Source organism: Orcinus orca, chromosome 3 (genome assembly GCF_937001465.1).
Source record: "Orcinus orca chromosome 3, mOrcOrc1.1, whole genome shotgun sequence".
NCBI classification, from domain to species: domain Eukaryota; kingdom Metazoa; phylum Chordata; class Mammalia; order Artiodactyla; family Delphinidae; genus Orcinus; species Orcinus orca.
Window position 1 is genome coordinate 115,863,722 of NC_064561.1, and position 25,498 is coordinate 115,889,219.

At 35.0% G+C, this 25,498-nt stretch overlaps 1 protein-coding gene across 5 annotated transcripts in view; it reads right to left on the reverse strand.

Annotated features, from left to right (window-relative positions):
- Positions 1-25,498, reverse strand: part of RASA1 (RAS p21 protein activator 1) — a 109,810-nt gene that overhangs the window by 57,520 nt on the left and 26,792 nt on the right. For all 5 annotated transcript variants that reach the window (XM_033401655.2, XM_033401644.2, XM_004263550.4 and 2 more), the window contains exons 2-3: positions 1,720-1,872; positions 596-731 (exon numbers count right to left, since the gene is read on the reverse strand). In XM_033401655.2, coding sequence (XP_033257546.1) covers positions 596-731; positions 1,720-1,872 — 289 coding nt within the window. The remainder of the gene's footprint in view (positions 1-595; positions 732-1,719; positions 1,873-25,498) is intronic.

A 25,498-nucleotide genomic window follows, 5' to 3' on the forward strand; every position in this document is an offset into this window, starting at 1 on the left:
ATTGATTTACAAAAGATAACCTTTCTATGTCAAAGTCAAATTGGGTATGTCCACACAAAGTTAAAGCCAGTAAAACTCCACATTATAAATTCTGTAGGATCATTCAAACTATTTTTTACTGAAGCTCTGAATACCCAAACTCTGGAAATGCTCATCTTGTTTTGTTGTTGTTTGTACAGAAATTCTTTTAACAGTATAACCAATATGTTTTTAATCAGGTAATATGAGTTATCATTTAATCTTAAATACACTACGCAACATATAAAGTAACCTTTCTCCAATGATGCAGAAGACATTTCAGAATCTTGCAGCAACTTCAGCATTAGCACTATGATATCAGTAATTACTCCTCATTCATTCAGAAATATTTGTTAGGGTATCACCATACAGTACGATAAAAAAAATCTAGTAACTTAAATACAAAGTAACAGAAAAATTACTCTTTCTTTTTTTAAAGAAGTTGCCAGTTATGCTCTGACACTACAACCAGAATTAAATCTTGAATTATATTACAATAAATGTCATGAGAAACTGAACAGGAGCTAAACCCATTAGTAAAATGAAATAATAAAGTTTTGAAAGATATTTTACTTGCCTCTGGAGGTGCAACTGGATAAAGCAATTTTTCTCCTTTAAGCAAACAGGAAACATGACTGTAATAACCTATTAGGTCTGACAGAGAAGAAAAACGTCTTCCACCAATGTAGTAATCCCCACACATAGCAATAATCCTATTTGTACAGGAAAAAAAATACAGTAAAACAAAAACCTTTATAACCAATTTTTAAGACCAAGTTCCATGTAAATTATAAACCGATAATTTTCATACTTTTCCTTTATCTGCATCCTTATATTAAAATACCACTTATTAATACCTTCACCATATGCAAATTACCTGAGGTTATTATTTCTTTTGAAAAGATATATGTATGCATTTGATATGAAATACATTTCTGACTTATAAACCTCAATTACATAATTCATTAAAATATTTATAAATCCATCCTCAGATAACTCTTCTTACTTTCCATATTTAAGACAAAATAGCAATTTTAATTAGTTTCCTTTGGCTAAAAGTAGTTTACAGATCTCTTGAAATATTTACAGAGCATAATAATAATTTCACATTTTACACGTGATATGACAGTACTCTTAAAGTCTATTTTAAAATCTGAAAATTAAGGATATACAAACATTTTATCAGTTAACTTTACAGGCACTAGATAATTTTTTTCAATGGCTCCCATAAAAATGAAATCAAAGACAATAATATATGTAAATATATTGATACAAACTTTGATATCTGTACTTGAAAATCTAGATGCCTGTTTAATTGAAATGAATGCAGAGTTTCAGAACAGTGAAGCTAAAATGAATTAAACTGCACTCTTAAAATACTGTTTCTATATTTTCTGTTACTCTGTGGTCTGAAAGTATACATTTCCTTTCTTTCTGCTTTACCACTCAAAGTTTCTTTGTAATTCTTTATACTTTAAAAGTGATAACTACACTTATGATTAGCACAAAAAAGTCCAATAATACTGTTTTTTTAAAAAAAGTAAGCATTCAATAGTATCTACTCTAAATCACTTATTAAATCATTTAATAGAAAACACATTTCTTTCTCCATTATTTAAATGTCACTAAAGCAGGTATATTTATGAATACTACAGCAAAATAGCTACACTATGTAGCCTCATAATAGGAATAAAGACTTACCTAAAATGGTTGACAACATTTGTCTGGCTAAGAAATGAAAGTACAAAGGACCCTGGCCTCCGATCACTCTCTCTTATAAGGTAACTGCCGGACTTCCCTGCCTGCCTGAGGCGTTCTTCTGCTATAGTTCTATCAAGTTTTCCATGATACCACCTAAGAAAAAAGGTTAAGAGATTAGAATAAAAATAGCAACCATAAAATTACTACTGGCAGTTGAAAAACATACTACTACAGATTTTACATACCTACATGTAACTTCGACATTTACATTTTACTCTGAACCAGTCATTCCAATTTTAACTCAATTGTTTTTAATTTCTCAGTCTCTCAAAAATAATTCATTTACTCAGTTTTTAATCTGTTCGATAAGCTCAGGTCTAATCACCTCACATATTCACCTCTTCTATTTCTGCCCATCTCTCTACCTCCAGGACTGTCTACCTGTTCAAGATAAAAACATTTATTACAATCTAATGCCTACCTAGAAAAATAAGAGTAAGATGGACAAATGGAAACAAATGGTTCATTTACTACCTCTCTATATACTAAGGAACCAAGACTTGATATAACAAGGCACATGGTACCTGGGAGAAAATAAAACTTTATTCCATTTTAATGTTTGTGCCCTAAAATAGAAAAACAGAATGACACTGTCTAAAGGCTGCTATTCTAATTTCCTATTTCAATATGAAGCTGATTATTCTCTTTTGTCTTAAGATGATCCATTCCATAACCACGCATTTGAACTCTTCACATTTATTTAACAAACATGTGGGAAATACTGGGTTGGCCAAAAAGTTCGTTTGGTTTCCCCATAACATCTTACAGAAAAACCCAAACGAACTTTTTGGCCAAACCAATAAATAATACCTTTGTCCCTTTAACTTTCCTGCTCTCAATTTAACTATCTTCTACCTACCGTACTACTAGATGATTTGCTTAAATGACTGGCTATACCATGGCTACAACTCTAGCATTATCCATACTACCAATCTATGCCTATAAAAGCCACGTGGATTGATATAAACAGAAGCACACTTAGAAACAGACTGGAATTTTCATATGGTCATGGTAACAAATCTACAAAGTAATTGTTATGAAATATTTTTACACTTTCCTTTGGTACTTGTCTAACTTGAAACATTCAGAGGAAAACAATAAACATTCATATTACATTGATATACTTAAATATCTAGCATTAGAACTTCCCCAAAGAATTATTGTTAATTTTCTTCTAAAACCCAACCCATTTATTTGACAGTTTGTGTATAAGGCAGAAATAAAATAAATGATGAAAAACAATCATGAAGCTTCAGTATAACTCAATAGAAAAAAACATAATTGTAAACCATTAGTATTAGAGGAAGAAAGGAAAGAACAATAAACATTGCATTCTTCTAGAATTCTAGTCTTAGTTCAACCACTGTCTTTGAGGCTACTGACAAGCAAATTTAGCTTTTAAGAGCTGTTTGTAGTTTTTTTTTTTTAATTCTAATAGGAAAAGCTTGGACCAATGATCATTAAAAGTTCCTTGAAGAGCTAAAATTTAATGGTAGATGATCAGGACAATATTTTGAAATTCTAGGCTAGAAGTTTATTTAACTGTGAAAATATATGGGACAACCTTGGAATGTGAACCTGGTACATTCCTTATTACCTTAAGTAGTGGAGCTAACCCACAGAGCAGATTTACACATTGAACAAAGACAAAATTAAGGACAATTTTAAACAAAGTACCTATTTTTGTATACTTGATACTTGTTAAATTTCTGGTGTGTCAAAATGTCAAGATTAAAAGATTTTTTAATCTCATTCATCTTGTGAACTCACCATAAGACGATACACAAAGGTGCATGAGGCATTACACAATAACTAATTTATAATAAATACCTGACTAAAGACTTTTATATATTTGTGATTTTCAGTTTCTACACCTATGTACTTTCTATAAGATTCTGGCATTAAAACAGGTATTCAGTTCAAGACAGAGACATAAATCTTAATGAACAACTTTGTTTCCTGATTATTAGTAATTCCTTTTATGCCAAAAACTCTTAAGTTTTGAACACATTAGGAAAAACATGTCAATTCTTGATTATGACTATAAACTGAAATTAAATTATCCAATAATAGGCTTATGAGCACATATGTAGTTGAGCGTGATCCTCAAAACATTCCATTGTTACAAGTCTCCAGCTGTTCTAGGAAAAAACTGAATGGTGTTAATCAAAACTTAGAATTTCTTGAATTATCTTTATTGTTCACTTCAAATTATCAAGGTGAATCATACTAACAAGAATATTTTAAATATCTGCACAGATAGGATGGCTGCACTGATGCCTCCTAAACGTCTTCAGAAGAGATTAAGCTGACTGGTGAGACTAGGACTTATCAGAAACCTCCATAATTATGGTCAAGTCTCTATACTTTGTACCTCATTACTATCACTTGTAAAAAAAGGGAACATAATCTCCATCTCAACCTTAGAACACATTAAATATTTGTCCTAAACTCCTTCAAAGAAAAACAAAACTGAAAAAGCACTATATAGGCTGTATAGTATAATGGTTAAGAGTAAAGACTCCAGAGTCACTGCTTGTGTTTGAATCCTAGCTCTGCCACTTGGCTGTACAAATATGGGCAAATTTCTTAATTTCTTAGCCTGAGTTTCCTCATCTAAAAAAGGCACATAATAACAGTACCTGCTTCATAGAAGGCTGTGTGATATTATTATAAATGAACTAATACATATAAAATTATATATATATAAATTATATACAGTATACACAGACTATGGGGCTAATTCAGCTTCATCAATGAAAATATCAAATTTTATACTGTTGCATAATGGATGATTAGATCACCTAAGCCTCTGTTATCTTCCTACCTTCCAGTCCTGTTTACACTGCATCTAATTTTGGGAAGAGAACAGGAGAAACCAATCTTCATTTCTGCTAAAACACTGATTTTTAAGAGGAAATTTCTTTTTCCAAAGCGCCTTTTTTGAACAGTAACAGATCATACACATTAATTGACATTGGAAGCTCCAAAGTATTCATAAACTAGAAATTCTTCCACTTCTGGCAATTCTAAAAGGAAACCCTCAAATAGCCCCACTCTTTCCCCAATGTGGATATATTCTTTGGAGGAATGGCAAAGACAATATGCATTTGAGATACTGTGACTTAAATTTGCCTAAATTAATAATAAAATATCTAATGTTCTATTTAAAAGTAAACTATCCCTCTCTCTTGTTCTCTCTGTCTTTCAAGGAAGATTGGGAAAAGAAACAGCAGGAAATTTAAGAAGTAAATACATTTTTCTCAGCTAGTTTTGCAATTTTTGGTTGCGAAATCTTACAGACAGATATGGAGTCTCTTGATTTCATTTTCTTAGACACTACACAATCAGTTTATCTAAAATAAAACATCCAAGATGAAACTACGTATTAAGTAAGTCAACAAGAAAAGAGACAAGTTGGACAAGCTGCAGGAATCATTTTACTTTTAAATTTGGAATCACATGAATGTTTTTATAAACATGTTGTACATTGGTGCAGTATATTTAAGGGGCCTTGGGAGGACCTTTGTGTTTTTTAGTCTCTCCTAATCAGGTAGAATAATATAGAAATCTATAAAATGAGAAAACAACCTGGTGTGAATATAGACAGATACAACTCAAACTACACAATTATTTAAAACTAACGTGACAATACTAAATGGAAACTGTCTACTACAGTAGAAAACAATTAAAATAGCACTACCATCAACAAGCTTCCTTTGTCTAAAAAGGAAACTAAATTGAAGTTCCCAGCAGATCACTTTTACTTTCCACTATGCTCTTCTTCCTAGTTATGTCACTGACAGGCACAGTAGTTCTCAGAGAGAAACGTAAGTGCAGAAATCTAATTGCCAAACAATCTCCTGTCACCTGAATTACCTGGAACTCTGTGTGCCTGATCATACCATGAACTTTTAAAGTTTTTCTGTAACTCTCAAAGATGTTAATCATATTTTCTCACACATGCTGTCCTTTCTGAAATTAAATTGGTTATTTCAGTCTGGTTAAGACATATACTAAAAACATTTGCTAAAACTACTATAAATCTCCTGAAACCTCCATATTTCTTTTTTTCTTTTTTTTTGCAGTACGTGGGCCTCTCACTGCTGCGGCCTCTCCCGTTGCGGAGCACAGCCTCCGGAGGTGCAGGCTCAGCGGCCATGGCTCACAGGCCCAGCCTCTCCGCGGCATGTGGGATCTTCCCGGACCAGGGCACGAACCCGTGTCCCCTGCATCGGCAGGCAGACTCTCAAGCACTGCGCCACCAGGGAAGCCCTCCATATTTCTTTTTAACTAATATAGTCCCCACAGTCATACAGTCTGAGCTGGTGGTCAAGAAAAATAAACTGACTTTTTAAAGTGAAGGCAAAGTAAAGATACCTTATAGTAAATGATTTTATTGTCTTTTTTCCCCCCCACGTTGTTATGCAGACAGGCTAAAATTTGGTCACTAGTAAATTCACCTGAACAACCACTGGACTAAGCATAAGACGTGTAGTGCCCCTTAGACCAACTGCATTACTTAAGAAATATTCATGTGTATGTTTGACATCTTGAGTATATTTGTGTGTTCAGGCAAATAAGAAGTATGTGTGTATGTCTGTGTGTTTGTCTATGCATTTAGTTACATATCTCAGATCAAATTAGCTCAAGAAAAGAAACTGTTTTTCCTTTTGCCACAGGTAACATATTTACAGGGTCCAAAGAAGGTTTAAGTTCTGTGGGAGTATTTTTTAAAGAAACAACACTGTTACATGTCCATCCACGCAAAAATTCAGTTTACTGAAAGACTAATATACTAAAGGTGGGACCAAGAACACAATGCTTATGCAATCAAAAGTTTATATTGGACTTCCCTGGTGGTCCAGTGGTTAAGACTTTGCCTTCCAATGCAGGGGTGCAGGTTCAATCCTTGGTAGGGGAGCTAAGATCCCACATGCCTCACAGGCGAAAAACCAAAACATAAAACAAAAGCAATATTGTAACAAATTCAGTAAAGACTTAAAATAAGTTTATATTGAAGTACACTTGACCAAGATAGTCTCATTCTCACTAACCTTAACTCCCATCACCCTAGAAAACAGATAATGAAGAGTAGAAAGAGCCACACCCTCTCCAAAAAATGTTATACACTAATCAAACATATTTATTTAAAAAAACAAAGGGAAAAAAAAAGGAAAAGCACAATACTCACTAGCCCAAGGCTAACATCAGTTCCTACCTCACAGCCTCTAGCCCTTATATCAGTGAAATTTCATTTCTCAAAAAAAGCTACCAATTCTTACAGTTGACCTTCTCTTAGAACTTCAACAATTACAGGGTCATATCAGTAACTAAGTACATGAAAAGAGGGCAACGAAATGACTTGTGACCATCTGGTCCAATGAATGCATTACTGCAACATAGTTGTAAACTATCTTGAAGGGTAGTTTTTCTACTTAAAGAGAAACACTGTGATTTTTTTGTTTTGCTTTGTTTAATTTCACAACGTTCAATCTAAAACTTTGGAGGGTATGGTGATTCAGTGGCTACGTACTGCAACTATAACATTTCTTAACCTGTATTTTAAGATATACCTTTAAAACACTGAATCTGAAGTTGAAAAGCAAACTTTAGTCTGGCATGGCCTTTTATTTCATCCATCTCCAGCAAACTATGTGTCAAGCATTGGGCTACATGGTAGAAAAACAAGTTAATACCACAGAACTCCATGACATAGGTCTCATGGAGAACACAGACAAATCAGGGAACTGCAATCTGATACAGCAAGTACTAGAATGCGGGGGTATATGGAAAAACTAGTCTTAGCATTTTAGTATACACTTCCTGAAAAAACTGATGGCTAAACGGAAACCTACAAGCCAAGTAGCAACTAATTCAGAGAAAGCAAGGGACTGAGAAGGTGAGAAAGGTGTCACTGGCAGAGGGAAAAAGTAAAGACAAGCAAAGGCCAAAAAAAATTCATATACAGATATGGGAATATGAGAATACTTTAAACTTTCAAAATATATTTTGCAAGCCTAATTCTTATCAGATAATATGGAAAGAATATAACCTTCTGAATTAGACTAGATTTATAACCTTACTTGCTGAACTTCTTTCGGTACCTCAAAGAGAAATGTATCTCAAAGAACATTTTAAAAGTTCAAAATATTCTCAGATCTATCCACTCATTTGCTCCCAGCAATAACCCAAGGTGGGGGGGCGGGGGCAGGCATTAGAACACAGCACTCAAAGTTCTCCACCGTAAGTCCATTATTCTCTCCTATGTCCCCTATATCCCAGACAAATTGCATTTATTCATTCAACAAATATTTTTTAAGCACCTGCTATGTTTAGGCACTGTTTTAGACATAGGTTTTCTCCCTATGCTTTCTCAAAATGTTTTTCCTATGTAACATTTTTTTAAATAAGGTGAAAAGATTATGCAATTTAGCCAAAAGTCATCCTAAAATTAAGGTATTTTCTATGGGTTTTTTTTCCCCTCAGAAATTTCTATTTCTCTATTCTCACTCATAGAAATATCAGTATCTCTTCAGCTCAAATTATAACTTCTCTATGAGGATAATTCCCAAATTGTTCTTCCTAAAGCTGGCTTTCCTCCTAAGCTTCAGGCCTAAGTTACCAAGTACCTGCTAAGAAGCTTCACCTTAAGATGACTATACCAAATCTAAAATATCAGCAACTATCCTTACAAACACATACACATGCGCGGCACACACACACACACACACACACACACACACACACACACACACACACACACACACACACACACACACACACCCTCTTCCTCTTTACTCCTCTATCCTGTTAATGGCACCAGCGTCTTTCCTAGTGTTTAGACTCAAAACTTCAAAAGCAACACTGATTCCTTCCTATCTCTCTACCCATAACACTACTGCCAACTCGCATACTGCATCTCCAACCTCACCAATTACTGTCGTTCAGGCCCTCTTTTTCTCTTTCTATTTCAACCCGTCCTATAACTGTGCAAAGATTATACTCCAATAAAGATGTTAAAAAAAAAAAAAGACTTCCTCATCATTCTTTCCCACATCCCTTCTCTTCTTTCTCTCCTGCTTCTCATCTTGACTTATGTCACACATCAATCCACTCACCCAAGCTATTAGGTAAAACTATATACTGCTGTGTTTTTTAAGGTCAAAAAAACAATTACATATGGTTCAACCTAGTGGAAACCTCTCATCAGTACCTCTGACTTATTCCTCTATTCTGTTTACCTCATATCCAATTAGTCAAAAAGCCTTAACAATTCCAAATTCTCAATACCCTTTTTTCTATCTAGTCTTTTCCCTTCTCACTGTCAACATTCTTCCTCATCATGTCCTGTAGTAATTCCTGCATTAGGTCTTCTAGCTTCACTGCTCTTCTATTTCCTTATACATCTGTAATAATACCTCCCCAAACAGCTATGCTTGAAACTAGATCTCAAAAACTGAAATGGTCCCATTGCTTATGGAATAAAATCCGAACTTTTGACATGACATTCAGTAATTCTTATGACTTTCCCAGTCTTCACAGGACTACTTGCCACTTCCTAAACACATCAAGCACATACTTTGAAGTCTCTATCCCTTTGATCATGCTAGTCTTTTCATTTGAAATGCCCTTATTGCCTGCCTATGGAAATCCATGTCATTCTTCAATGCCTACCTCACGTGCTATCTCCTTGAACCTCTGGGCATAATTAATCTTCTTCTATCATACTACCAGCTTATTTCTTATATTCTTTTTTGATATTTTATCTTACTGTAATATAGTTAGTCATTTTCACATCTCTTTTTTTCCATTAGATTGAAAAGTACTTGAGGACACTGGGCACGTTAAGTCATCTTCACATTCTCTACTCTAGCCCTTGGCACAATGCTTTCAGCATGGTAGGCGTTGACAGGTGGGAGGCCAAGAAAAACAAATTTGTCAAAAATTCCTGCCTACGCTGAAATTCTCAAGTCACAATCCCTTACTGGAATCCACACGGAGAATGCCTTGCATTCTCTCATTCAAACTATTTCCTCAAGCTGCACTGTCCTCCCACCTGCATTCTAGAGATCTTTTATCACTCTTCCCTCCAGGGGACACCGTGACTCCAGGCTGAGCCCAAATGCCAACCCCTCAAAGGAATCTTCCAAAGACCATTCTGCCCAAAGTGATGTTTCAAGTCTAAAAATCATCTAGTATATGCCTTGTAGTCACATCTATTTTCTCAGTAGAAAAACTGAGTAGAAATATTAGTTCCCTCACCTGAATACCCCAATACCCCCAGCCTCTCCTACTCTGAACTTTCACAATATTGGCAATTTATACAAATTGCTGACACTCAAAGACATTGATTTGGTTGTTGCCTATTCAGCACCCATCCCATTCGGGGAAAACACACTCACACCACCCTCTGGATACTCCTCCTCCCCCACTTCCGAGGAAGCTTTCATTTTCTTTGAAGAATGCAGCCTAGTCAAAATCGATCATTCCATGATGAGCACCTGAACCAAGCAGAGTTCTTCACGCTGAAACTGACAGTCAGTCTTTTTCTGAAGGCAAAAGCTACAGGAAGCAAGGTCAAAGAAAGGGTTTTTCTTTATTTACTTGCTAGGTTTTCCACCACTTGGAAGACCCAGTCTATAATAAGAAAGAATGAAGGTGACAGGGCCAAACAGATAAAGAGATGGAACTAAAGATTCATGAGAACATTCAAACCCCTGTTGCACTTATCTCTGAGATCCCAGTTACAAGCCTACCCCTCCCTTAGTTTAGCTGTTCATCTCACCCATCTATTACCTCTAGACCAGTTTTTTGATCTCCAGGTCCTTTCACATATTTAAAAAATTACTGGACCCCCAAGAAATGTGTTTATGTAGGTAGTTTCTATCAATATTAATAGAAATTAAAACTGAGTACATTCTAAATGTTTACTATTAATTTTAAATTAACATAGTGGAGTTAATATTGTCAATATAGAAAACATATTCCTTATATAACTATAATTTCCAAAAAACATTTAGTGAAAAGAGTAGCCTTATTTTAAATTTTATATACTCTTTCATAGCTCACTTAATAGAAGACAGCTGGATTCTCATCTGTTTCTGAATTCAATCAGTTGCTGTATATTGTTTTGGTTCATAGGTTACGAAAACTGCTACTCAATGAAGCTACTTAAAAGTTAAATAAAATGTACAATCTAACCACACCTATAAATGTTCCATTCTGCTATTAAAATCCACTGGTGTACCATTTATTCATGCGTATTTTGTAGCATTATGCAATAGCCACTTGGTAATGTTGGGTCACTGAGTTATGAAGATCTCCCAGGTGTTAACATGTTTTATTTTATAATATCAAAATATCACATTCTTTATATCACCACTACACAATAAGGTAGGCTTGGGTTGTCTAAACTGCCTATCTCCCCCTTGCCCAGCTCCTAGGAGATAACCTCGAAGCCCTTGAAATATCCTGCCCAGTAAGAGTGTCTTTGTTTACTGAGAACCTTGGGCCATGCCAGATCATTTATGCTAATATGATTTTATGGTGGGGGATTTGGTCCACCTCTGAAGTCAAACTGATGCAGTAACTAAGGTCTGCCACAAGGGGGTGCCAGGCCCACATGACTACACCTTAATAAAAATTTTAAACCTCAAGGCTCAGGTGAGCTTTCCTGATTGGCAATACCTCACATGTGTTGTCCCACATTGTTACTGAGAGAATTAAGCACTGTCTGTGTGACTTCACTGGGAAAGGACAACTAGAAGCTTGCATCTATTCTCTCCTGGACTCTGCCCTATGCACTTTCTTTCTTAGCTGATTTTAATGTGTCCTTTGGCTATAATAAACTGCTACTGTGAGTGTAACAGCTCTGCCGAGTTCTGTTTGTCCCTCTAGAAAATCACCGAAACTGAGGGTGGTTTTAGGAACCTCCAACAACAGGCATCAATATAACATGGGTGTCACAACTCTTTTCAGGTAGTAAGTGTAACCTTGAAGAAAAAGTGGCACTGTCTTCAAAAAAGTGATCTGACCCTGGGTTTGGTGGGGTGTTCTTCAAGAAATAAAAAGCATCACATGTGTACATTATACATCCTTTCTAGCTGACCACAGATTTGTTCTAGAGTTCAGCATAAAAGTTCTAATTTTTGTTTTGTTTTGTTTTAGTGCAATGTCATGTCCGTTGTTAATTCTAGCTATTATAGTTGCACATGTGAAAAATATCTATATTGTAGTTTATGGATTGGTAGCATTTCAAATAAATGGTATATTTAAATACTGACCTGAATTTTTTTGAGATGCTTATCAATTGACATTTTTTCTCAGATCAAGAGTCTGAATTATTTTTTTTTTTTTTTTTTTTTTTTTGGCGGTACAGGCCTCTCACAGCTGCGGTCCCTCCCACCGCGGAGCACAGGCTCCGGACGCGCAGGCCCAGCGGCCATGGCTCACGGGCCCAGCCGCTCCGCGGCATGTGGGATCCCCCCAGACCAAGACACGAACCCGCATCCCCTGCACCGGCAGGCGGGCCCTCAACCACTGCGCCACCAGGGAAGCCCTGAATTATTTTTTTAATTATACCTTTTAATATTAGATTTATTCTTTTAAATATATTAGGAATTTAAATATAAGCATGCAATTTTATCTTGGAACAAGAAAAGGATTCCTCACAAATGATTTTTCTCTTTGGAAAAAATAAGCTGCAAAAATACCTGATAAACTATATACAGTCTGTAAATGAGCGCAGCTCATTGAAGCTTCGTATACCTTCATAAGGTATATGAAGCTTATAGGATGTAATATTTCATCCAACTAGTTCTTATATTTTGAAAAAATGTTAAATAGTTTAATAATGCCATAAGAAATCTTTGCCCAGAAAGAAAAATATCATCAGAAAAGACATTAAGTATTTAGGAAGCTCTCAAACTTACAGTTGCAGATAACAAGGTTTCCAAAATTCTAATTTTTACTTGAATGCTCAAATTTTGCTTGAAAGCACCAAATACTGTCAGTTATTTCCCTTAGAGTAAGAGGCTCACTTTGTTCTTTTCCCAAAAAAGTTTCTGCCAAATACTCAAGTTTGACTAACCAAGGTTTGTCTGTCAATCATTCTTTATAGTAAAATAGTGTGCCATAAAAGAAGGGGCCAGTTCAGCTCTCAGCTCAAGTAATCACACAACTTCTTTTCAAGACAAAGTACTTAGGGATGCAGCATTATGTGAATTTTCCATTGCATCACACTAAATATTAAAAAGACATATGCCCAAGAATTGTAACTTAATAAAATTAATAATTTTCACTGCTCCATCAAAGACATTCTTAATTGAAACTGGCTTTTTTCTTTTTCTTTACAAGTGTATGGCAGTGATAAATAAAATGCCTAGTAGTATATAGTTTGGTGACACTGCATTAATTTATACTGAAGTACCAGAAGTTTTTACCTCCTATTGCTTTGCACCATCAGTGCAAACGTCAACAAAATGGAAATGGTAAATAATGACTTAGTATTATGAAAACCTTTACAGACCTCCGAAAGGGTCTCAAGGAACCCCAGGGTTCGAAGCCAATATCCTAGTCCAAGCAGACTACAAGAGTCCTAGGGAAGCTATTCCAACTTCTTGAAGCATCTCAGCTAAGCCTGTCACCTTTAATATGGAAGACAAAGCCATTGCCAATATTATAACCAAAATTTTAATTCTTCCCTTTCTATTTCTTTATGCCAAGCTCACCCAGCCTCCATTAGTTATGAATTTTTCGTTGTCATTGTTTTTATATAAGATCAACTCTGTTATGAAGCACCCTATTTCCAAATATTTTATTAATTCAAACATTATTTTATTTTATTGACGTTTCAGTTTTTTTTAACTTCCTAGCTTTGACATCTTTCTCTACTAATATTTTGATGAATAATTCCATTCTCTTTAGATTAGTAATTTTTCTTCAGTTGAATTACAGGCTTATGGAATTCTTTAAAAATTCCTTAGTTTCCACTTGATGGTTTGATTCCTTACCTTTAACATAATTTCAGCAATTATTTTGGAATGTCTTACAGATCACTCTAAATTATGCTCAAAGAAATGAACTTCAAGCCAGCCAATTATCATCTAATTGACCTTCAAAGTCAGTAAGTTCCTTGACATGACTTGCCATAGTGAACAATCTGAGCCTTTCCTCTAGTCAAAACATTACATATGCCTCCATCCTCTTCCCCCCCTAAAGCCTTCTCTCCAGATCACCCAGCCAGCAGCACATCTGTCAACCACCTCACACACATCAATTCCAGAAAATGACCCTGTGGCACATAAAAACTGAATATGCAGTGGGAGGCATATTACAAAAAGTATTCATTAATAGTCCTGCCACAACCAATTAGCTGTTTGGAAAGTCATCAGGCAAAGATTTCCAAACAAAATACACAAAATAAGTGCAGGAGAAATTAAATAATTATTTTTTAAATCAAACTATAAAAACTATAGGTTTACATATAAATCTTAATATGATAATCCATGCTTAAAAGCCAAAAAAAAAAGCTACAAAGATTGAGATTTGACGGCACAAAAACTTAGTATGTCAAAATAAAAGTAAGCAAAATTTTAAGTGCACACATGTGCTCATATAACACACACAAGGAACATCACTGTAGTTGTTTTCAATTCCAGAAGATTAGATAAAAATTAATAACTAGAGATCTGAGTAAATAAACTATGTACATCCAATAGAAAACTATGTAGCTACTTAAAAGAATAATCCAAATGTATACAAGTACAAAATCTCCTCAATGAGTCCTATTCTGACTACCCTAACTAAAATTTGCACCCTCCTTTCTGGCACTATTAATAGCCCCTTTATCCTATCCAATTTTTTCTTTTTTTTTTTTTTTTTTACCATAGCACTTATTACCTCTAATATTTTGTATGATTTATTTACTATGTTTATGTCTTTCCCCCAGCAAAATATAACCGCCAAAGAAGCAAGTATCTTCATCTGTTCATTCATTTATCCTAAGCATCTAGAACAGTACCTGGTATACGATAGGTTCTAAAAAGTTTATCTGTTAAATAAATAAATACACAAAAAAGTGACATAGTTGAGCTTAGAAAGTGTAACTAGAGAACTGAGAGCCAATGGTAGACAGGGATTTTTTTTTTAACTAAAGAATAATTCTGTATACATTTCTATACATACTGCATTTTCTACCCTGTATGCAAGTATATACTGCCTACTGAAAACTTAATAATCTTAATGCTCATAACAATATGTATTCAATATTATACATATATGTGTGTAAATAAAAATATATATTATGTATATACTATATAATAGCAATGGCTACTACTAAGAATAGCAATGTATATACTATATAATAGCAATGGCTACTACTAATGGCTACTACTATATAATAGCAATGGCTACTACTAAGAGATTAGGGAGGTATGAAGAAATGGAGTAGACATTTTCCTGTATTTTTTTTTAACAAGAGGTATTTATTAATTCTTGTCACATTACTTGCAGCAGAATAATCCTCCAACTAAGAAAACCAGAAATGGCAAATAGAATACAAGAAAAAAAAAAAAAGAGGTTTGTCCATTTGAAGTCATCCAAGAACTGGTAAGGCAATTAGAATCTGAGGAGCCAAAATTTCAGAGAAAGTCAGAGTGCCATTCAGTAGCCACTTGCCTACCTTTCCCCTCTGAGTATTTGCTGATTGCAGTCACAAAGCAAGAGGCTGATAATCCATGCAAAAGACCACTTCTTCTGCCTGGGTCCTAGTAGGAGGAAAGGGATCCAGTAGAGCTTTTCGACAGTCTCACAAAGCCAGTGAAACATTAGAGACTTGAAGGGCCAGGATTCCCGTTATAAAGGAAACAGAAAATTGAACCAGAGTCTGAACTAATTCCCTCCTAGAGACTGAATTCTGAAGCTACAGGGATAAGAAGCTCAGCAAAAACTGCAAAGCAAAATGAAGTATTGGAAAATTTTGTGATTAAAGTAATTTGACTGCATTCTATCTCCTTAGCAGAGGAAAAGGTGAGGCATCTTCTGTATCAAATTATCATTCAGATCTTCTATAAATTGTCAAACAGGTCTGGCACTTAATTAAAAAATTAACAGCATGCCAAGAGACAGGATCCAATAAAATGAAACAAATAAGCAAAATAAAACAAAGATACAATATAAAACTTCAGAAAAAATTCAAAGTTGGTTCTTGGAAAGACTAATAACTTGGAGAAATTCTAAAAAGACTGATCAGAAAAAGGTCACAAATTATCAATCTCAGACTCACAAGTGAATTAATTTGAAATTAATAAACAGAGACTTTAATAATCCAAGAAAATATGTGAAAAGGTAAAGCTGGAATTTAGCCACAAAATTGGAATGATTAAAAAGTAGTTGAGGGGCTTCCCTAGTGGCGCAGTGGTTGAGAGTCCGCCTGCCAATGCAGGGGACACGGGTTCGTGCCCCAGTCCAGGAAGATCCCACATGCCGCAGAGCGGCTAGGCCCATGAGCCATGGCTGCTGAGCCTGCGCGTCCGGAGCCTGTGCTCCGCAACGGGAGAGGCCACAACAGTGAGAGGCTCGTGTACCGAAAAAAAAAAAAAAAGTAGTTGAATTTACAAAATTAAGGACTAAGTATATATTAGGGTAACAGCAGATTAGGTATATTTTTAAAAAGCTAATAAATGGACAACTTTCATAGAAAGTATCCTTACTGAAGCACAAAAAGAAAAGGACAGAATATAGAGAAAAGAGCATATAAGACAAATGGGACAGGGACTTCCCTGGTGGTGCAGTGGTTAAGAATCCGCCTGCCAATGCAGGGGACACGGGTTCGAGACCTGGTCCGGGAAGATCCCACATGCCGTGGAGCAACTAAGCCCGTGCGCCACAACTACTGAGCCTGCGCTCTAGAGCCCGTGAGCCACAACTACTGAGCAGTGTGCCACAACTCCCAAAGCCCGCGTGCCTACAGCCCATGCCCTGCAACAAGAGAAGCCACCGCAATGAGAAGCCCACGCTCACCACAACGAAGAGTAGCCCCCTCTCACCACAACTAGAGAAAGCCTGTGCGCAGCAATTTAGACCCAAAGCAGCCAAAAATAAATAAATAAAAAATTATATGAAGAAAAGATAAATGGGGCGTAACTTTTTAAGTGGTTATTTATGTGGCATCTCAGAAGGAAGAGGAAGAGAATGGAGCAAAGGCAAAATTTGAAGAGAAAATAGCCAAGAATTTTCCAAATCCAATGAAAGATATCAACCCAAAGATGAGAGAGACAGAGACAGAGACAGACAGAAAGAAAGAGAAAAAGAGAGAGAGAGGGAGGGAGGAAGGAAGAAAGAAAAAAAGACAAGACTGCCTCATCTAGGTACATTACAGTAAAGATGCTAAAAACCAAAGACAAGACTAAATTTTAAAAGCATTCAGAACAAAAAGACATTATATCCAAAGAAAGAATAAAACTCCTCACAGACTCTGCTGGAAGCAAGAAACTAGACTATCTTTACATTTTTAAAGGAAAATAACTGCAAACCTAGAATTTTATGCCCAAGACAATATCCTTCAAAAACCAAAACTAGCATGCTTTTAGATAAACAAAGCAAATTTGTTGACAGTTGATGTTTAGCAAAAGAAATACTCAAAGAAGTTCTATAGGAAAAAAAAGGTTCCCACGGAAAAGCATGGAAATGTAGTAAAAAGTAAAAAAGGTAAACATATGGGTAAATCTAAATAAACACTGACTGTATAAAGCAATACTATCTAATGAGTACTGAAGCATAAATGAAAATTCACAACAATAATGTAAAAAGCAGGAGAAGCATATGTAGTGTTCTAAGTTCTTAGCGTTGTTAAGGAAGTGGTAAGAGTAAATATTTTACGTAGATTGCAATAAGTCAATGATATGTGTTGTAATCTCTAGGGCAACCACTAAAAGATCAAGATTGTTAGAAAGGATAAAAAATAAAACACACTTGTAAGAGATATATCTTAAATGAACGAACACAGGAAAGTTGAAAGTGAAAGGATGGAAAAAGTTATACCATGCTAGCAAAATCAAATGAAAAATGATGTCAGACAAACTAGATTTTAAGGCAAGAAGTATTATTACAGATAATAAGGGGCATTTCATAATAATTAAGGGATCAATTCACCAGGAATTTAAGCTAAGCTGGTGGTGCATATACCCAATAATGGAACATCAAAATATAAAGCACAGTAGGTTGAGAAACTTTAGCATGCTCCTCTTAATAGTTGTTAAAAGAAGCAAACAGGGCTTCCCTGGTGGCGCAGTGGTTGAGAGTCCGCCTGCCAATGCAGGGTACACGGGTTCGTGCCCTGGTCCAGGAAGATCCCACATGCTGCGGAGCGGCTGGGCCCGTGAGCCATGGCCGCTGAGCCTGCGCGTCTGGAGCCTGTGCTCCGCAACGGGAGAGGCCACAGCAGTGAGAGGCCAGCGTACCGCAAAAAAAACAAAAAGCAAACAAACAAAAAGAACAGTAAACATATGGCCAAGATTCATAAATATAATGTAAAGACCTACACAGAAATAACATCTGATTACAAAAGAACATATATTCCTTTCAAGTGAACATGCAACATTTATCAAAACTGCCATATGCTAAATCAAAAAGGAAGCCTCATTTCAAAGGACTGATATCATTCAGAGTATGTTCTCTGGATTTCTTGATACTAACAAGTCACTAAAACAAAATTTAAAAAAACAAAAAAACACTACGTACAGCTATTTGAAAATTAAGCAATATACGTCCTAACTACTGAATCAAAGAAGAAATCACAATGGAAAATAGGGAGTATTTAAATAAATGATAATGAAGATAGGACATATAAGAAATTGTGACATGCAGCCTAAGCTATACTTAAGAGTTAAATCTGTAGCCCTAAATGCTTATATTAAAAAAGGAGAATGACAATAATTATTTAAGTATCTACCTCAAGAAATTAGAGGAAGAACAAAAAGTTAAATCTGAAAAAGGCAGAAAGTAGAAAAGAACAGAATTAATGAATTCAAAAGCAAAGGTATAACAAAACTTCAGACAGCAAATCAGAAGTTGGTTTCAGGAAAGATTAACAAAATTGTTAATTCTAGAAAAACTAATCAAAAGAAAAAAGTCATAAATTCTCGTTTTCAGTAATGAAAAGGGAGAAAATCAAAGGTCCTACAGAAGAACAATTGATACGAATGATAGTTACACTATCATTTATCAAGACTTATTGAAAAGACAAACAAGTAAACCAAAGGAATAAAATTGAGTTGTAACAGGCTCACACATAGCCTGCCATTAATTTATGACAATAATAAACCTGAAAAATATGGTCATTCAGATAATATTGCTGGGTCAACTGGATATCAATATTTTAAAAAGGAGGAGGGGGGAATGATGGGGGAGGGGGAAGAAAGGAAGAGGAGGGGGAGGAGGTGGAGAAAGGAGGATGAAGCAAGGTACAAAATTGATATCTATAAGATGTATATCCAATGAAGGACTCAGAGCCAGGAAAAAGACCAACTAGAAATCAGGAAGGAGAAAGAAGAAGAGCCAACAGAAAAAATGGCAAAGGACTTGAACGGCCAATTTATGGAGGAAGTGATCCAAATAAGTCAATAAATATGAAAAGATACACAACATCATTCATCATTACATCTGGAAAATACTAATTAAAACCCCAAGGGCTATTTCATTACACACCCACCAAAACAGCTAAAATAAAAAGAATAAACAACACCAACCATTAGCAAGAATGTGGAGTAACTGGAATTCTCATATATTGCTACTGAGAATGTAAACTGGTATAAGTCCTTTGCAAAAATAACAGTATCTACCGACCTTATCATATGAACATCCTATGACCAGCAATTCTAATCCTAACTGCATATATATGTTGATCAAAAAATACAATAAAAATTCATAGTAGTAAAACAATTTGTAATAGACAAAACTGGATACAACCTAAATGTCACATCTATCTATAGCAGAAAAGATAATAAATGTGTTAGTCACAGTGTAACAATACAAGCAATGAAAGAGTGAAATATTGCTACATGCAACAACATGGATAAACCTCATAAAGTTTATGAACACAAAATAATTCATATTATATCACTCAATTTATATAAAACTCAATTTATAGAAAATTCAAAAACCCAAAAATAATCTCTGGTATAAGAAGTTAGTATTGTGTTTATCTTTGGGATAAGTGGTATGGGTATTAGACTGGGACACAAAAGGACTTCTAGGATGCTGCTAATACTGTTCCTTGATTTAAAGCTGGATTACATAGGTATTATCAGCAAATAATAATGCATTAATATGTATTAATACATAATATTATGTACATACAACACCTATTAGTAACATTGCTAAAATTCATTGAGATGAAAACTTACTATGCTATACTTTATGTACATTATATGTCAAAAAAAAGCATACTTAAAAAGAAGTAACTTGATTGGGATTGACATATATACACTAATATGTATAAAATAGATAATAAGAACCTCCTGTATAAAAAATAAAATAGAATTCAAAAAAATAAAAATTTAAAAAAGAAGTAACTTGAAATACAGAAAAACTCTTTACACTAAAACTTTAATTTTGATATTAAAGGGGAACATGCTTAAATATATTTTTACACACATACAAACAACATTATGTAGTCAAAATTATATCTATATTACATACCTCATACCAGTATACTGTACAACTGTCCAGCATACTGTTGCCCTCCCCCTCATCTATTATATCTTGGACTCAAACTCCCTTAACCCCCAATACCACCAAATGTTTGCACAGGTCAAGACTGTGGTAACTTTTGCAAATTTACATTATCTTCTGCTCAACAGCCTGAGAGTCTATGGTCAGTACTAGCAGAGCCAACGGATGACACAGAGCCAGGCTCTAGCCCCATCTCACCTGTTGTCTTCCCATGACTTATGACCACTGAGGTCAGAGATATGATGGGAATACATGCTTTTGCCTCTTTGGCATGCGTATTTTTATACTTCTAGGGATTTTGTCACCATTTTTCACTTTATTCATTAAGTAATTATGTAAACGTTACTCATATCCATCACTTTTAAGCTTTTTCAATAATAAAAAAAAATTGTGAATACTTCAGTCTCTCTCCATATAGAAAGCTCTTCCACCCCAAATTATTGTAGGCATTATTCTAAAACTCAGTTTTAACTTCCTTAGAACAAAGCAATTAAAAGTGTATAAGTCATCTCAAAAACAACTGCATGATTTTACCCCAAAATGTTCTATCCTGTTTCTATCATATTTGTGTCATTAATAATTAGGATAAACTTCCTTGCTAAGGAAACTTCCTCTTATCCCTGTAAATCTTAATGAGTAACACTAAAATGTATATTTACTCTTGCTTTGTTGTCATCTTATTGTGGTCACATGTTATAGTATGTACAAAGAAAAAAATTACATGAAAACATAAGTTCTTAGCACTCCTGCTTCGACTTAACATTAACAAGCCATTCACTTATGTACTTGATTCATTTACTATTTCAATATTTATACAGGTTTCTGGTTTCTATGACAATTCACATCAATGTCACCTGCCGCCAGAAGGTAGGCGTCAAATGTTCACCTTCTATAAGAACCATATACAAAACTTATATATGTTTTACTAAAGCTTTTTTGATAATTATAAAACATCAACATCACTGTGAATTAGAAAAGAGAAAAGTTACCATATTTCACAAAAGGAAAAGTAAAGCATGAGGAAATTAAATAAACTTTCCAATACAGTGATTCACTAAAAGCATTAAAAACAGAAACTCAACTTTTCCAAAGACTAAACTATGGGTTCTTCCTCTATACTACACTTCCCCTATAAGCACCAAGAGGGCAGAAACCTAGCTACTTGCTATTACTATGTTTCTCAAAGCATGCTCTACAAAGAATGTTCATCAAGCGTGTACTTAAGTTTAGGAAAAGCAGAGTTAACAAAAAGCTTTGCTTAGTATATTAAAGACTCAGGAATCTTGTACTGTGTGCATTCTGAATTCCAAAAACACAGACCCAAATTATTTAACTGTCAAAAAAAAGTCACAGAATACCAATTCCTATAATTGAACAATGCAGTGTGCAATTTATAAAACGCTACAAGACACAAACAGTGGACTCTTGTTGGCTGGCTAGTAATTACCTCTTTTTTCAAACTACTTTCTTCTAATGATAAAGTCTCTGCCTTAATTCTCTAGATTTTGATTAAATGTATTAACATAGATTGAAAAATAAAGCACAACTTGCTTTTGAATATATTTGAGTAAAAACAAGAAATTCAACCCAAGTGATTGCTTCAAAAGACACCTAAATATTTACTGTTAGGAATAAAAATATTCTCATTCTGCTTCTACTTTGAAAAAGTTGCTCCCCTTACTTTGCTATCTCCTCTAGCTACCATTCTCTTGAAGGATTTATCCTGCAAATTCCCATAAACCAAACTATTTAACCTCTTTAAAACTTTTAACTTAAGAACTTCCCTGGTGGCACAGACGTTAGGAATCTGCCTGCCAACGTAGGAGACACGGGTTCAAGACCTGGTCCGGGAAGATCACACATGTCGCGGAGCAACTAAGCCCGTGTGCCACAACTACCGAGCCTGCGCTCTAGAGCCTACAAGCCACAACTACTGAGACCACACGCCTCAACCACTGAAGCCCACACTCTCTAGAGCCCATGCTCTGCAACAAGAGAAGCCACTGCAATGAGAAGCCTGCGCAACGCAACAAAGAGTAGCCCCTGCTCACCGCAACTAGAGAAAGCCCGTGCGCAGCAACGAAGACCCAATGCAGCCAAAAAATAAATTAATTTTTTGAAAAAGAAAAAAAATTTTTTTTAATTGCTAAAATTTTTTAAGTTAAAACCTCTTTAAGCCACTTCCAGTTTCCAATCAGGCATATTAGGAACTAAGAAGTTGCTACTCTGTCCTAACAAGTAAAAACCTGCACAAACTGAGAAATCAACAATTCTTCCTAGATCCATCAGAGAAGTGAGGCCATAAGGCAAACTGCTGCCCCGCAAATTGAGAGACAGCCAACCAGATGAAGCGAATCATACTTTACCTGAGCAGAAATCTCCCCAGGGAACAAGCAACAGAGTAGGGAAACCTGAACTGTATCTGACAAATTACTGAAGGTTCAGTGTGGACAACTTATGGAGTTTTAACTCCAGGGTGACCCAGGCATTAAGGGGGCACCCCAACATTTTCAGAAGCTCTACTAGGTCCTCACAGTGAATATCTGAGAAAAACCACCTCATGCTTTTGGGAGGCAGAAGGAAAGAAACCATTTTGAAGATACCAGAGCATTCTGTTTTTCTTAACAAGGCCTGTCCCCAGGAGAAATTAATTTACCAGAGGCTAACTTGCTAGGGTTTTATCAAGAGTCCCAACCCACCTGAAGGAAGGGAAATACCCAAGTCCAATCCTCTAGAGCCATCCTGTTTTAATAAAACAACTGAGAGGCACTGAAGTTCACAATCCAGGGGCATGAGATCACCAAAAGACTAAGACTTAACCATAGCACTATAGAACACTTCCTCCCTCTGCCTCCCAGACCTTAGCATTACCTAATTAAAGGTTTATGTACCACAGTTACTTTTTCCCAGTACATCATGTCCACCTTTCAACAAAAAATTACAAGGCACATTAAAAGGCAAAAAAAAAAAACAATTTGAAGAGATAGAGCAAGCCCCCGAACAGAGTCAGATATGGCAGAAATGCTGGAATTATCAGACCAGAAATCTTTTTTAAAAAACCATGATTAATATGGTAAGAGTTTTAACGGAAAAAAGTAAACAACATGCAAAAACAAAAGAATAATGTAAGCAGAAAAACGCCAATTTTACAAAAGAATCAAAGAAATGTTAGAGATCAAAAACACTGTAACAGAAATGAAGACTGCCTTTGATCTTTGATAGGTTCATTAGTAGACTGGAAACAACTGAGGAAAAAAATCTCTGAACTTGAAGATATGACAATAGAAACTTCCGAAACTGAAAAGCAACAAGAAAAAAAACTGGGGGAAAAAAATTTTTTTTAATATCCAAAGAACTTAGTTGTGAATTTAGTTTTTTTTTAATTTTCTTTTTAATTTTTCTGAAGGATATATATATATATATATATCATGGGCAATAAAGTGCATTCTATGTGTTTATAAGCCATCATTTTGTTTAAGCAAACACAAGTACAAAGTAAAATAAAACCACAAAACAATGAACTGCATGTTGCCACTTACAACATTCTAATTCCTAAATATATTTATAAATTTACATTTTCAGTTAAAAAAAGACTTTTGAGAGTTCAGATTTTTAGATTTAGTTGTGAGACAAATACAAAAGATATAATATACATGTAATGGGAACACCATAAGGAGAAACCAAAGAGAAAGGAGGAGAAGCAATATCCAAGCAATAATGACTGAGAATTTCCCTTAATGTCAGATATCAAACCCTATATCCAGGCAACTCAAAACACCAAGCAAGATAAATGCCAAAAGGACTACACCTGGGCATAGCATATTCAAACTTCAGAAAATCAAAGAAAAAATCTTGAAAGAAGCACAAGAGGGGGAAAAAAAAACACCTTACACCTAGAGAGGAGCAAAGATTAAAATTAAATCTAACTTGTCCTCAGAAACCATGCAAGCAAGAGGAACACGGAGTGAAATATTTGAAGTGCTGAGAGAAACAACCAACCTAGAAATCTGTACCCTGCAAAATGTGCAAGAGAAATACTTTCTCAGACAAAAATTGAGGGAATTTGTTCACAATGGATCTGCTTTGCAAGAAATGTTAAAAATTCTTCAAAGAAAAGAAAAATGATATAGGTCAAAAGCTCAGATCTACATAAAGAAAGGAAGCATATGAGTGAAGGTACGACTGAAAGTTGTATTTTTCTTATTCTTAACTAATCTAACAAATAAAAGTCTGTCCCAAATAATAGCAACAATATATTTGACTATGTATGCTTATGTACATATCATATATATAAGCTTATATATAAATAAAATGAATGATACAAGGGACAGGAGGGAGGAATTAGTAATACTTTGTTATGGTACTTGCACTACCTGTGAAGCAGGTAAAGTAGTATAATATTATTTGAAAGTGGACCTGGATTAGTTTTAAATGTATAGTGCAACCTCTAGGGCAAAAACTAAAAAAAGTAAAATGAGAATTATGACAGACATGCTAAGAAAGGAGAGAAAATGGAATCCTTTAAATGCTCAGTTAAAACCACAAAAGGCAGGAAAAAAATGTGTTAGACATAAATAGAACAAAAACAAGGGCAACAAATAGAAAACAGTAACAAATATGGTAGATACTAATCTAATCATAGCAATAATTATTCAATACTTTAAAAGTCAATTGTCTAACGTACCAATTAGAAGACAGAGATTGTCAGAGTGGATCAAAGAGCAAGACTCAACTGTATGCTTCCTACAAGAAACCAACTTTAAATATAAAGACACATAAAGACTAAAAGTTAAAGAGATGGAGAGCTTAAACTTTCTCATTACCCACCCCCCAAAAAAACTAACTAGGTAAATATGTGTTAAAAAAAGAAAAAAAAAGAAGTAAAGAGATCCAGAAAGATATACCTTGCTAACACTAATAAAAAAAAAAAATCTGGAGTAGCTATATTACTTTCAGACAGAGCAGGTTTCAGAGCAAGGAAATT